This window comes from Kwoniella mangroviensis (assembly GCF_000507465.2).
Source record: "Kwoniella mangroviensis CBS 8507 chromosome 1 map unlocalized Ctg01, whole genome shotgun sequence".
Classification (NCBI taxonomy): domain Eukaryota; kingdom Fungi; phylum Basidiomycota; class Tremellomycetes; order Tremellales; family Cryptococcaceae; genus Kwoniella; species Kwoniella mangrovensis.
In genome coordinates, this window is record NW_027062533.1 from 4509678 (window position 1) to 4523566 (window position 13889).

General features: G+C 44.9%; 5 protein-coding genes across 5 annotated transcripts; 3 read left to right on the top strand and 2 right to left on the bottom strand.

Moving 5' to 3' along the window:
* Positions 1 to 373: 373 nt before the first annotated feature.
* Positions 374 to 2470, bottom strand: I203_101682 (uncharacterized protein; the record flags this gene model as incomplete). Its single annotated transcript, XM_019150497.1, has 5 exons — positions 374 to 730; positions 921 to 1226; positions 1381 to 1698; positions 1779 to 1932; positions 2091 to 2470. The coding sequence occupies 5 exons, from the start codon at positions 2468 to 2470 to the stop codon at positions 374 to 376; spliced, it is 1515 nt and encodes a 504-aa protein (XP_019000090.1).
* A 1182-nt stretch (positions 2471 to 3652) lies between these two features.
* On the top strand, positions 3653 to 4925 carry I203_101683 (uncharacterized protein; the record flags this gene model as incomplete). The annotated part of the gene is made up of 2 exons (XM_019150498.1): positions 3653 to 3778; positions 3891 to 4925. The coding sequence occupies 2 exons, from the start codon at positions 3653 to 3655 to the stop codon at positions 4923 to 4925; spliced, it is 1161 nt and encodes a 386-aa protein (XP_019000091.1).
* A 633-nt stretch (positions 4926 to 5558) lies between these two features.
* Positions 5559 to 6277, bottom strand: I203_101684 (uncharacterized protein; the record flags this gene model as incomplete). Its single annotated transcript, XM_019150499.1, has 5 exons — positions 5559 to 5575; positions 5687 to 5778; positions 5864 to 5907; positions 5974 to 6065; positions 6217 to 6277. 5 exons carry the CDS (start codon positions 6275 to 6277, stop codon positions 5559 to 5561), a joined length of 306 nt encoding a protein of 101 aa, XP_019000092.1.
* Positions 6278 to 7216: 939 nt separating this feature from the next.
* I203_101685 (uncharacterized protein) lies at positions 7217 to 11461 on the top strand (the record flags this gene model as incomplete). The annotated part of the gene is made up of 11 exons (XM_019150500.1): positions 7217 to 7390; positions 7528 to 7622; positions 7700 to 7820; positions 7903 to 7995; positions 8061 to 8115; positions 8188 to 9005; positions 9073 to 9549; positions 9652 to 9780; positions 9894 to 10367; positions 10435 to 10557; positions 10643 to 11461. The coding sequence occupies 11 exons, from the start codon at positions 7217 to 7219 to the stop codon at positions 11459 to 11461; spliced, it is 3378 nt and encodes a 1125-aa protein (XP_019000093.1).
* A 491-nt stretch (positions 11462 to 11952) lies between these two features.
* I203_101686 (uncharacterized protein) lies at positions 11953 to 13777 on the top strand (the record flags this gene model as incomplete). Its single annotated transcript, XM_019150501.1, has 7 exons — positions 11953 to 12054; positions 12158 to 12360; positions 12510 to 12677; positions 12752 to 12851; positions 12921 to 13043; positions 13112 to 13648; positions 13724 to 13777. The coding sequence occupies 7 exons, from the start codon at positions 11953 to 11955 to the stop codon at positions 13775 to 13777; spliced, it is 1287 nt and encodes a 428-aa protein (XP_019000094.1).
* Positions 13778 to 13889: the final 112 nt, after the last annotated feature.

Genomic DNA, 13889 nt, shown 5'->3' on the forward strand with positions numbered 1-13889 from the left:
CATTCTCCGAATGCCAGAGTACAAAGCAGAGTGTATCTCATACATGAGTGTCCTTTTACAATGTTACAATTTCTACAACGAATACGAATACGAGTAAGAAAATACTGTAAGAATGAACGAGACAGAACGATTAGTGGAGAAAACACCCAAAAATGAATTGTTCATCTAATGAGATGTTATACGAATTGAATTACCGCTAAAAGCCTTTCATCTGCCTTTGTTACGATAACCACTTTATCTATCTCTGGTTTATACCCTGATACAAATTTCACGTTCAACCTCGTACCCAAATACAGATAATGTCCATCAAAATGACGATGACCTATCCTCATGATATTTGATTCTAAGTTATACGACCTTGATTTATCCAGACTTACATCCCATCTTCAGTCTCCTCTCCTTCACCACCTTTCAACCCCTCTTTTCCCTTCTGTTGGTTTTCTCTAGCTTGTCTTCTAGCCCATATCGCTCTCCCTACTCTACTTTCATTCCTCCTATTCAACCTCGCACTCAACCAGTTCCCACATTCTACCAATTTGTCCAGATCTATACCAGTCTCATAACCCAATTTATGTAGTGCATATACAACATCTTCCGTTGGGACATTGCCTGTCGCTCCGGGTGAGTATGGACATCCGCCTAAGCCAGCTAGGGACGAGTCGATTGAAGTGAGGTTGTAGGGTAGTAAGGAGAGGATGGAGGAGAGGGCGAGGGAGAAAGTGTCGTGGCACTGTACAGGCAATTCAAGAATATGGACAAGTTGTCGATCGGAGAGTAGAGCAATGTTATCATGGTCAGCAAGCAATGCACACCATAATGAATATGGAAAAGGGGGATACTGTACTCACATGAGCCTGACATCCATGACAATTGACTTGATCAGCATTCACTCTGATCATGTCATCAAATCAAACGTATACACTCACAGCCACCCGAGTCATATCCATTCCTCTCCTCTCACATTCCCCCCAAACCCTCCTCCATGATTCCGGATCACCTTCGCCGGTAGTATCGCCCAGGCTGATCTCGTAACATCCCATATCTATCAATTTAAACGCCACGTCCACAACGTCTCCGGGAGGTGTCGGACCAGAATAAGGACATGTGATTACGCATGAGACGTATCCTCGTACTCTGTATCCCAACGATCTAGCTTTGGTGATCACGGGCGGTAGCGAAGAAAGTATCTTGGACAAGGGAGCGTGATTGTTTGCTTGGGAGAATGCCTAGAATGTAGATGTGGATTAGCTTTCTGATTAGGTTCATGACTATATGAGAATACCAAGCAGCGTGATAATCCTCTCCGAGGTTCCGATCTTAAATTCTATGGAGCTCTCGGTTCCCATTTGGAAAAGGTAGTAGATAGCATAATTCACTTACCTCAGTGGCAGAGACAAATACGGCAACTTCATCCGTCAATCGCCCGCCACCATTTGTTGAATGCTGTTCCTGAAGCTTGATCAGGTTATCCAACCCTTTCATATTTGGTATAAGTACTGGGAAATGCACCTGACCCGCCGAAGAGGGTATGACCGTACTATCTATGATATGTTTGACAGATGATGGTCCGGCAATTGGATTTGAACTTGTTTCGTCGGGAGTCTGAGGGCGTGAGGAAGGAGGTGAAGGTAATGGCAATGGGAGTGATTGACCGGTGAGAGGTGGGAGTAGCGGTAGGAGTTTTGGTGTATCTGCCATCTGATGGACAAAAATCCGCATAAATCAGCTTAGCTCAGTAAGGAGAAAGCAGCTAACCAGGAATCAGGTATCTGACTCACCTGCGGTACCCAATCTCCCCTGACAAAACTTCCCACTTCTATATTCCTCACTCCAGCTTCTAATAACCTTTCTACCAATTCTCGTTTCAGCTCAGTGGGGACAGCCGGACCAGGTAGGTTTTGTAATCCGTCTCGCGCGGAGACTTCGACGATTCTATCAAGTTGAATATTTCAGTAAAGGTGTGAACATCAAGAATAGTTCCATCTCCACCTGCTGCTAGACCCCCTCAACATCATCGCACGGATGATATATGTATCAAGCACTTCTTGTAGGATCAAGAGGATGTGATTATTCGAAGACCCTGTACTCACCTGATGAATCTCCCTCTACCTTCAGATGTCGTCTTCAGCTCCCTCGAGATCATCCTCTCCTCAGCCTGCAGCACCTTACTATTGAAATTCTCTGTCCTCTCTCCCAGCTCGGGCGAGGGGGAGGGGTAAACCCCAGTCGATCGGAATCGTTTCGTCATACTGCTAGAATGGGGTAGTTGGCTACCGGGTAAAGGTGAGAAGTGAGGTGAGGGCGTTCGGATGTTAGAGCTTGAGGAAGAGGTCGATAAAAACTTCCTTGTGGATGGAAGTGGGATTGTTGGCGGAGCTGTAGGGTGAGATGCAACAAAGGAGGTCAAAGTTGAAGTTGACGTAGAGAGGGATCTACCTCTACCTCTGATACCTCCTTCTTCACGTTCCATCATGCTAGTAGAGCTGATAGATCTTCTGTCTGTATGTGAGATAGAGGAATATACACAGCTTCGGGAGTGACGTGGGAGAGGGACGGGGAGTACGACTCGAGTGCAATTGCGGGAAGGTATAGATTTGAGACATGACATTGAATTGAATTCAGCGCGGGTCGAGGTCTGTGAATTGCTTGGATCATTCGATAATTGATGGTGCTGTGTAGAACTCTTTCCTATCACATCTCGATAGGATGATACAGTCGATAGTCCGGTTTGTCAGTCTGTATATGCTCAGGTGGGTGATGGGCAAGGGTGTCATGGACGAGAATGAGGAGAGGGGATGTAACATGATGGATGTGTCAGCTGGATAGGATGGATGGATCACGAGAATTCGACGACTTGACCTTCCCGGTAACCGCATTATCCGGGTTACTAATCCCTTTTAGAGAACTCGATTACAAATGGTTTCTATTCACCTCAGGACAGCTCAATACCCGATTACAAAATTGTGATTCAGGCAATCTCCACCCTATGAAAAACAACAAACGACAAGAGAGATGGACGTGTACGATCTATAAACGCACAATAATATGTCAACCGGGTCAAACAAGGAAGTATGTTTAATCAGAGAACTCACTTCACTTAGTAGCTCAAATAAGGGATGAAGCAAGCTCCAACCAGTCTTTGAACTTGTACAGGAAGGATAGTGGGTCTTGCACAATAGTGGCACCAACTGAATATGAGGTGTGTTAGAAGTATCACCATTCTGACTGAGGTACTGACGCCTGACCAGTGTGATCCGACTACTGAGTTCTGACTCTTATAACATCAACTCATAGTTGACCAATTAGTCAAGCCCGGTTTCGACTGGATGTATTGTTCTCACAAAGAGATCACTTGGCAAATTCGACTGGGCGGGTGAGGTATATAATCGTTAATTACGATGGTTAAGAGATGTTATTCACAAGTTTGCCCTCTACTACTTCCACTTTCCATTAGCTTACCATCCTCTAATTACATTGAGCCAACTTTACCCACTGTCTTTACTCAACACATCTTTACTCAACACTTCACGCTCTTCAACGTATTATCAGAACTTACGACTTCAGCATATACCCAAGAAACGCAACCATAACCAAGTGATCCATATCTCCTTACAGTTTTTATTTTGATTCTGATTTTCGTTTGGTTTACAAAATGCAAATACCAACTTCAGCCTTGTTCATACTTTTCTTCTCCCTCACTTCTGTGGTAGAAGCTAAATACCATCCGCCGTCAACCGCTTCGCCAGATTATCAGAAATGCAAACATGGTGTTGATTCTGTGAGTAACGCTTCGAACCTTTATGAATATGTATCCTTTCACATCATCCTGTACCATCATCTATGATTGTAGAATGGAAACCAGAGTGCTCATAGGACTTGTATACTGGTAGGACCCATCCTGTATTCCAATCGTGTCAGACGACTCGGTGTCCAACATCCGCGACTCCAAAGGACGTTTCTTATTGTTGAATGAGAAACATCCAGAATTAAAATCGTATATAAAACAACAAACCAAATCACCTTACATGACTCCAACAGCTACGATCACAGGCGACGTGGTCATACCTTCTACTCCTCAAGCTCCAGCTTTGGTCGCTCCTGAGTTATCCACCGGCACTCTCGCTCCTACGGCGATGGCAACCAGGGATGATAATGAAGGAGATATGAAATTTGGTGGAGCTAGTTCATGGGGTAGACCATTCCTAGCTAGATCCGAAGAACCGGAACCTGGAGTCGATACCAAGGTCATGATGAAAAGGGATACCAATCATTTTAGTTTACCTTCTATCCCATTTTTGGCAGATGGAAATGAAAATGGATTATTCGATCTGGGTTTGACATCATCTCCACCGGCTCAAGTCGATTCCGTTATCAATAATGATAATCCTCAAGCTCAAGCTCAGGCTCAGCCTCAAGTCGATTTGATTGGTGATTTAAAATTCGGTTATGGCGGAGGATGGGGTAGACCATGGAAGAGATCACCCAATCCAAATCCTGAACCTAAAGATTGTTTAGAGGAAACTACCATTTTCTCAACTGCCACAGCGACTGCGACAGCTACCAACACCCAAGTTCAGTTCCAGACCCCGACCATCACTACTACATCCACACCTACAACCAGTACTACCGATGTGGAGGATAATACGGGTAATGCCAAATGGGGATTCGGAGGAGGATGGGGAAGACCTTTCGTCAGGTCGAGCTCGGTATTTACCCAACAAATTTCAGAAGAACCATCATCCGATGATACGGGGAATATGAAATTCGGATATGGAGGTGGATGGGGTAGACCATGGAAAAGACAAGGTCCGGTTGATGGACTAACATCATCATCAAGAAGTATGACTATGACGACTACTATGCCTCAGGAGGATGTGGGAAACAAGAAATTTGGATATGGAGGTGGATGGGGTAGACCCTGGTAGAGAGCAGGAAAGAGGACCTGCTTGTCGCTCTGCTTTATATATTTATGCGATTTCCAATGTGCTGGACTTTGGTGGATGTACGGATGTTACTATATTTTGGTTCTTTACCTTGTTCGAATTGAATTTCTAGCCATATCTGTTTCTGTGCTATACCCGTTAATGTGATATACTGTATACTGTCAACATATTGAGTTGTGTTAGTACAAGATGCCCATTCGCCAGGTCATGAATATCCGATTCACTTAATAAGATATTGTATGTCAAATTCTTATGTGCAAGACGCCAAGTCAACATGAACGCATTCGCTATAACCATCATTTTCATTCACATGTAACGAGAATATGAGATAAAAGCGAAAAACGAAAGTGGAGAGTATAATAAAAAGTATACATCTTGTATCAACATTGATCGAAGATGGAGTGAAAGAAATGGATATGTATGTTTATAAAGAAATTGAATGGAAAATGATGGAAAACATGAACTTCGCTTCTTTTTCTGGAAATTCCTTTCATCTCCTGATCCCCTGATGTATTGCCCTCTTTCCTTCTTCTTCTGGTGAGCTATGACATGGTTGTGATATGGTTGAACGAGGTGGATGAATTGGATTTGAGGGAGGGAAAGTGAATGGTTTCTCTAGTAACCTCCGACCTCTGTGACATAGTGATCAAATGTCAGATCATATTCAATTCAAATGATCGAGTGAATACCGAATATGGGGAATGCATGGATCGATGAGCTTCGAAGACCTGAGTGTCACTCACGTTCCAAAAGAACTTCAATGGAATCACCATCTTCGAGATCGAGATCATTGGCAGTTTGATCATCCAGGATTCGTTGACCGTCGAAGAGTAATCTGAAGAGGTTGGGAGCAAGTCAGATCAGACCATGACGTGAGAAACGTGAATCTGACTATGAGACTATTCGACATTGTCACTTACCGAATGGCGGCAACATCAGTGCCAACTCGATCAGCGTAAGCCGACTAAACCAAAAGCTGACATCAGCTACTTGCTCTTCGACAAGCCTTCGACTGTTTTACACAACTCACCTTCAATTTGTTCAACTTGGTCGTCTTCTTAATCTTAAAGAATACCTCATCACCGTTAGTTGAGACGATCTTGATGTTGAGGGTATTTGGGTCTGTAAAGCAGGTGCAGAAGGATAACGTCAGCGGCGAATTCAATTCAACATAGTATTTTGATCTGTGTTCCTCGACTTTTCCTCTTCTTCCATCAATTGCTTCTGACTATATGGCAGGAGATGAGATGGAAAAGGGGGAAGGAGATCTCACCAGCTTCGGGCTTTGGCTTGGCTTCGGCGGGGGGAGCAGCGGGTGATCCGTTATCAGACATATTGGTGAAGGTGTAATGGGATACGTCAAGTAACCAGGTTAAAACTCGTAGAGTCTTGTTAGGATTTATTTCGACCGAAGAGGTGTTGATGGAATGCGGTTAATTCTTTCGCTCGTAGTGTGCTGCGATGCGGGATTGAGCTGTAGTTCGGTGAGGTGAGGTCGAAGAAGAGGAAGAGGGGGAAAAGGTCGAGATGGATGAAAACATTAATGATCGCGTCGAGAGTAGCAAGCATAGGTTGAATCACCCGGACAGATACTAGGCACGCCAAACGGCGGGGGCACACCGTGGGCCTAACAATCATGTGCATACATGGGTACCTCAAACAAGTGCTTTTGTCCGCATTGGTGTTTGGGTTGATGCGTTGTTGTTCCCCCTTATTCCGTTGCATCAGCTCATGTAACCTATACTCGCAACATTACATTACATGACATTTACCTGTACCACCCTGCATCACATCACCGACGCGCTTGACTTGTCAAGACCACTTCTCGACATCATCCACTCGGTCAACAAGGGGAATCTCCATTGCTACCAACGCTGGATGCTGGCTCGACTTCTCTACAGAGGTATAGTAAGCAAATAGCGGGTAATGTCAAAAGTAACGCGTGTCAATCGGAAATCAAAAACAAAACCAGCAACCTCACATCTTCATCGCTCAGAACATTATATCCCGAAATACCCAAACCAGGTGAAATCGTGTCTGAGCGTCACTTCAAGGTGACATACCCTCTTCCAGCTATTTCTATCATATTCACCTATCTCGACAACAAGTAGAAAAACGGGTCAATTGGACACAGGATACATTCCATCCTCACCTGATTCAAGCCAGGTACGTTAACCAGAATCTCCTTTCTACGCAAGTGAACTCAGGACTGAATTACTTCTTATCTCCTTCTTAGCCCGCTCTTTCGCTCTTTGGCTCTCACCCAATCAAGGATGCCACGCAAATTACCTCCCCCTTCAGCTGTAGCACCGATAGAAACCCTTCTTCCTCCTTTACCGCCTTCGCCCATCATCCAGACTCTCCGGAAAGATTGGAGATGGGCAGCTATATCTCAGTTCATATGGACTTTCTCAGATGCCTTTGGTTTGGTGGACTGGGATATCGAGGTGAGTGAGGAGGACTTACTTACAGGGAACTATCATCACACCTGCGCAAATCTTCCTTCTCAATGCTTTCGAAATGCATCTCAAAACATTCAACTTGATTGCCTGTCCATCGTACTGACAGGCATTTTCTGCTGTAGGCCTTGGAAGCGGATTTCGACGGTGACGAGAAGACACTCATACCGACGTTGATAGCGAAGCTGTTATTCGCTTTGACATATAACAGGCAGATCAAGTAAGTAGTCCATCATATACTCATCTGCAAGCTTGATCATTAGCCAAAACCACAGCTGATACCGTACAATGTCACAGCCGGGACAACGCATTCGAAAGTCTACGGAAGACATACGCAAAGCGTAAACCTGATTACAAATATCTTTTAGGGACCGAGGAGGCTCCGGTAGAATGGGAAACTCTGGGACTAAGTCAAAAGGTGAGTTATCAGCTCATCATCCTTTCGAATGTTGATCTCATTCAGAGCTGACGCGGATGCTGCGGCGGTGCTGAGATGATAGGTACAAATATTACATGAGTTGTGTGAATGGCAGCTGGAGGATCCCGCTAGATTCAGAGGATTGTTGAAATCAGAGGAAGAAGCAGTCTCATGGGTACGTCCGTCATACTCTATCCCGATCTTAGCAGGAAGGCAACGCTGATGAGATGCGATGTGCAGAGAGTGGAGCCTGTAGGATGGGATAAAGATGGTAATACATTTTGGCTGTTTGACGGTAAGTTGCATCCACATTCACTACCTACCCTTACATCCTATGTATGAATTTTAAAATCGTGATATCATATAGACAATCGATTATGGATCCAACGTCTTCCTCCACCACCACCTCGTCCGCTCAAGAAGAGTTCTCAGAAAGCCAAGAAAGCTGCTAAGAAATCACGACCTTCCGTTACCACTTCTACCTTCGCACCTAAAAAATCGCACAAGAAGCGAGAATTCACACCTGAACCTTCCCTTACGCCTCCGCCTAAGGAAGAAGAAATATTGAGTGGATCTGGTCGACGGAGGAAGTCTGTGAATTTCTATGGTAATCCCACACCTACCGCTCAAGCATTGAAGCGCGGTGCGGCTTCGGCTGCTGGTCCTATCACCCCATCTAACGTTGGTGGAAGTGCGTCGAGGTCGACTCGATCAACAAGGAATAATCACATAGAAGAGGTTATAGAAAGTCCTTCAAAGGCTAAGAATACACCTTTACCACTTGGAACAAGAGTATCGAGGAGGTTGAGAAATGTGGATGATGAATGGCAACAAGTCCCAGATGAATGGTTATCCACTCCTGCTAAGGCGACGACGAAGAAGGGAAAGGGAAAAGGAAAAGGGAAGAAGACAGATGGAGATGAGAGTGAACTGAGTGAATTGACGGATGAAGAGGAACATGAAAGGTTAGTCTTGGCCAGCAGAGCTAGGAAAGGGAAAGGAAAATCACCTACACCTAAAGAGAATCCAGCTGAACGGACGGATCAGCAAGAGAAAATGGATGTGGATGAGAAGGAGGAAGATAATGCGGAGGAGATGGCAGTTGATCAGACAGAGGCAGAGAAGGTGGATAGGGAGCAAGATACCAATGGAGATGCAATTGAAGATGGGAAGATGAATGGCGAAGTGAGTGGGCTTAAGCTTTCTGATCGATGATCGATCTTGCATAAGCTGATTGGCAGTCTTTTTGTAGAATCATAGCACGGTTCCCCCTGCCGACTTCACGAATGATCATGACGAGGTTGTCGGATCAGTAGCCGATATTTCGCAGATTCAGGATACGGACCTAGATGCGAAGGTACAAGAGGACGGACAGCAGCCACAGCTGCTCTCGAGTGCGGGAGATGAAATCAAGGAGGAAGAGAGCAAGGAAGAAACTCTCCATGTAAACGGTGCAGCCTCCGGCAGCAACGACGAAGCGGCAAATGGCGGTGTGGCCGATGTAGTCGAGAAACGGTCTGCACCAGAAATGGGCGGTGTGAATGGTCAGACAGCTTTTGAGAAGAACGATGCCAATGGTGCTGCTTCATCTCCTGGAGAGGCTGTTCAGGTCCCACAGGAAGAAGAGGAAGTCAAAGTCGAGGAGGTGATCGAGAAGAAGAGCGATCTGTTGTTATCATGGGAAGAAGGTCGATCGCACATCCCATCGGATTTTGTAGAGTGGGAAGCTGTGAGTCTTTGATTCGTACATTGATTGATTGATGGTGGATCCATCAAAGGCGTGTTTAAGGTCAGGCTAACAAAATGCGGTGTATGTGTGTTCGTGTTATAGGTGTGTGTGACACTATACGAATGGCGTACATTCCCTGAACAATTCGCCAAATCAAAAGATCCAGATGAAAGAGCTTTGTATGCTCTATTGACCGAAGAAGTTGGTCCTACCATCATTGGATTCTTAGTGGTAAGTGCATCTGACGCGACATCAATCACACCACATCAAAATCGTATATCATCTTCTCCTATCTACCTCTCTCAACGTGCATCAAATGACGGGTCTTTGCGATGCGCTTACAGGCAAAAGAGCAAGAGCGTCTAAAACAAGAAGCGGTCAACAATCGAAAACGATCATCTAGAATCGCGACTCGAGAACTAGAGAGAGAGGAGATACTAAAAAGAGAAGCTGCAGAAAGGGAGATGGAAGAAAGGATGGAGAGGATACGAACTGAAGAACAGAGGAAACAGAGAGAAGAAGAAGAAGCTTTGGCCATTCAGCGAGCGAGGGAAGATAGGTTGAAAGAAAGAGAAGAGCGAGCTCTAGCTAGAGAGGAAGCCTTGTTGAGAAAAGCGGAAGAAGAAGCTAAAGAGAGGGAAAAGAGGGAAAGAAGAAGGGAGAAAAGAAAGCGAAGGAGGGAAGGTGAAGTGGTATCGGATGATTCAGATGATGAGGACATGAATGTCAATACGCCAAGAGATAATACGGGCACGGCAACGCCCAGTGAAAGATGGGAATTGAATTGTGAGGTTTGTAAGAAGGTTGGATGGAATATTGTGCGTTATTTGATCGAATCGCCTGATGTGTGTTTTGCGCTGAAGCTGACGATTGATTTCTGATTAGGACGAAGACCTGGATCTAGTCTGTTGTGATGAATGCGGAAGATGGCAGCATACAGAATGCCATGATCGGTTGGATAGAAGGGAAGGTAGACCAAAGCGGAATTGGGATCAGGTGGACTTCAAGGTGAGTAAACTCTGTCTATCATCCTTGTCACCTGCTTTCAATACACAAAATCATCGAACAAGTTGCTGAACTATTTGTATCACAGTGCAAAGATTGTCAACATCGAGCAGCACGTAAGAAACAGCGAGTGGAACATTCCATTCATCCTCCTCCTGCGCAACACGCTTTCCAAGCCAATGGTGATCCTCATCCATTGAGCCAATCGCATTCGCCTTATCCTGTTTTACCTGGCTCAACACCTGGACCACACGCTCGTCCTCCTATCGATCCCTCCAGGCCACCCCCGCCCCCTTTAGGTCCAGGTGAATTCTACCTACCCTACCCCCATCCTCCGGCTAGAGAAGATAGACCAGCTGGGTATGCGGTGTTTTATCCTCCTGGACAAACATCGCCTTCTCGACCTGAACCTGGACCTGGGCATCAAGCTAGTCTATCTGATCAAGAGCGATACCACCAAGCTCCTCCAGCTCAGCGTTATCCTATAACACCTCAATCTGTTCCTCCACATCAACAGCAACAGCAGCATCCACACGCTCAACAATATTCTTCTTCGCCTTCGAACTTTGGTCATCAGATTTCACCGCATCACCAGCCAGTGCCGCATGACCAAACCCAGAGAAGCCAGGGACAGCATATCTCACCATCTCATGCAAGACTCCCTCAACAACAAGTTCAAAACAGACCGGTATCCTCACCTTCTCGGGTAGCTTATCCACAGGTACAACCTTCACACTCATCCCTTGGTCATGCGAATGCGGCTCATGGTATCACGCCTCCGTCAGCCAGTCGACAACAAGCTTCGCAGATTTCTGATGGTCCACCAGTGACTGTGGGTACTGGTCATGTTCTACCGACACCTGAACCTTCCTTGGCCAGTCAACGACCTGCAGGCCCTCAAGTCTGATGATCTCCTAGTGATTGATTCGAGAGGGGAAGTCAATATCTAAATTGAACTCATCTTTCTGCCGTCAATGTTTATTTTTGGGATTTTAGAGTTATCCGTTGGTTTCATAAGATGACAAATAGCATTTAAACGTATACGTGTATGTCGATAATGAGTGACATCTATAAGCTTGTTCTTCTTCTCGTATCTTCACGATTGATAGACAGATACATAGGTGTACAAGAAGAAGATATATGCATAAACCGATATCGATATTGTCATACATCGATGTTCAATGAGAAAACAATAAATAAGGTAAAACCAAACCTCCACCGCAGATGATGAACATGAAGGATGGGAATGTCAACAACATTATACTCGTGTTTCTTCCGTTTGAACTCTTGTGCACCTTTGACCCGATCAGTACAAGACGTAATTGGCCCTTTCATTCCTTCTCATTGCCTGTCTTATCTTGTACGGTAGTCAAAGAGTTGGAGCCAAGTTGAAGCAGAATGAACTTCGGGGCTGGACCTTCTTCCTCTTCCACCTCCCGCGGACCAGGTGGACCAACTAACAATGCACCTGTAACGGTTCCTCTCAGTATCGACTTACTTGTGAGTGATACAATGTATATACATCCATATGTCATATACCAGTATGTCAATGACACAAGTCTCAAGCTTAATTTTTCTATTTTTTCTGTTATGATGTATGTAGAACAAATTCCGTCCTTCAAAACATTTCAAAGATGCTCTGGATCCCGAATCATCCACTTCCACACCTACATCCTTCCTCGATCAACAGTCTCAAGCAGGGGGTGTGAAGAACATAACTAGTTTGAGCTTTGATGATACGGGTGATAGACTTGTCACAGCTGGGAATGATGATATGTTCGTATTGTGGGATTGCAAGAAAGGAAAGTGAGTGTAAATGAACTGTAGTTATGCTTCCTCCCCCTTCCTTCCTCATCTAGGTGATGAGATGGGCAACGCTGATGAATCGTTCATGTTATCTCACCTCCCACTTATCGTTAACTCCTTGTTACTACGTACAACTTGCAATCCCGCAGAAAGATCAAACCCCTCTATTCCAGGAAATACGGTATAGATCTACCTCGATTCACCCACAAGACAGGAACGATCGTTCACGCATCTACGAAAGGTGATGATCATGCGGTTAGGTATCATTCGATGCATGATAACAAGTACCTCGCGTATTATAAAGGACATACCGCTAGGTAAGTCACGATTGCGTATTGATTCACGTGGGGGGGAGTTTGGCTTGCGAGCTGATGAGGAACTATTGAAATAGAGTCCGATCGGTCGATATGAACCCTTTGCACGATACGTTCATTACTGCTGGAGATGATGGGACGGTCAGATTATGGGATTTGAGAGCTTCGGGATGCAAGGTGAGCGAGCTCAGTTTTGGATGTCTGTATCGAATCGTCAAGCCAGCTCATGTGTGAAAAATGCCATAGGGTCTGGTGAAAGATGTTGGGGGGTCAGCAATTGCAGCGATGGATAATCAGGGGATAGTATTTGCTGTGGCTTGTTCAGATACTCAGACTGTCATGATGTATGCTACGAGTACAATGGATAGGGTGAGCTGCAATATATTTTGAACTTATCGGTTACGAACCCTATATACTGACTTTGATGCTATATCAAGATACCATTCAGCTTTGTTCCCCTCAACGATATCAACTTTGCTCGAGATTCCATCCCACCTCCTAAACCAATATTCACATCTATACAATTCTCTTCCAATGGTGAATATCTGTTAATTGGCACTTCGTCCGACGTACATTATCTTCTTGACGCGATTGACTTGGTCCCCCTAAGGAGATTGGTGGGACATCAAGGATTGGAGAGAGATAAAACGGGGAATAAAGGACATGTACCTAGGAGAGGATCGAGTGGAGAGGAAATTTCATTCACTTCTGATTCGAAATTCGTCGTGGGAGGTTCAGCAGATGGTAACATTCTATTCTGGGATTTGTCCAACGCTCAAGGAGGACAAGACAAGTTGACTAGAGTAGAATTGGAAAATGGTCAAAAGGAAGCTAAATCAATCCCATGGCATACGATGCCTATACCGGATTTACATGCCAAGATTGTTCTAAGAGGTTCGACGGGAACGGGAATGAGTAGAGCAGTGAGATTTAATCCGAGGTTACAGATGTTTGCGGCGGGTGGTGAAGACTTGGTCAGTTGGCTGATGTTTAGTAATATCATGAAATACCGATGCTGATGATGGTCTTTGATATTTTGTCTCATTTAGACCTTCTGGATCCCGGAGAAAGACGAAGATGCAAAGATACAAGAGGGCTGGTGATGGAGAAAGGAAAATATACATCACATCACAGAGACTTATCAATCAAGAGCAATGTAGGCAACGAGACCAATATCAAATACGCGACTAATTTGACCTCTTATGCTATATTATT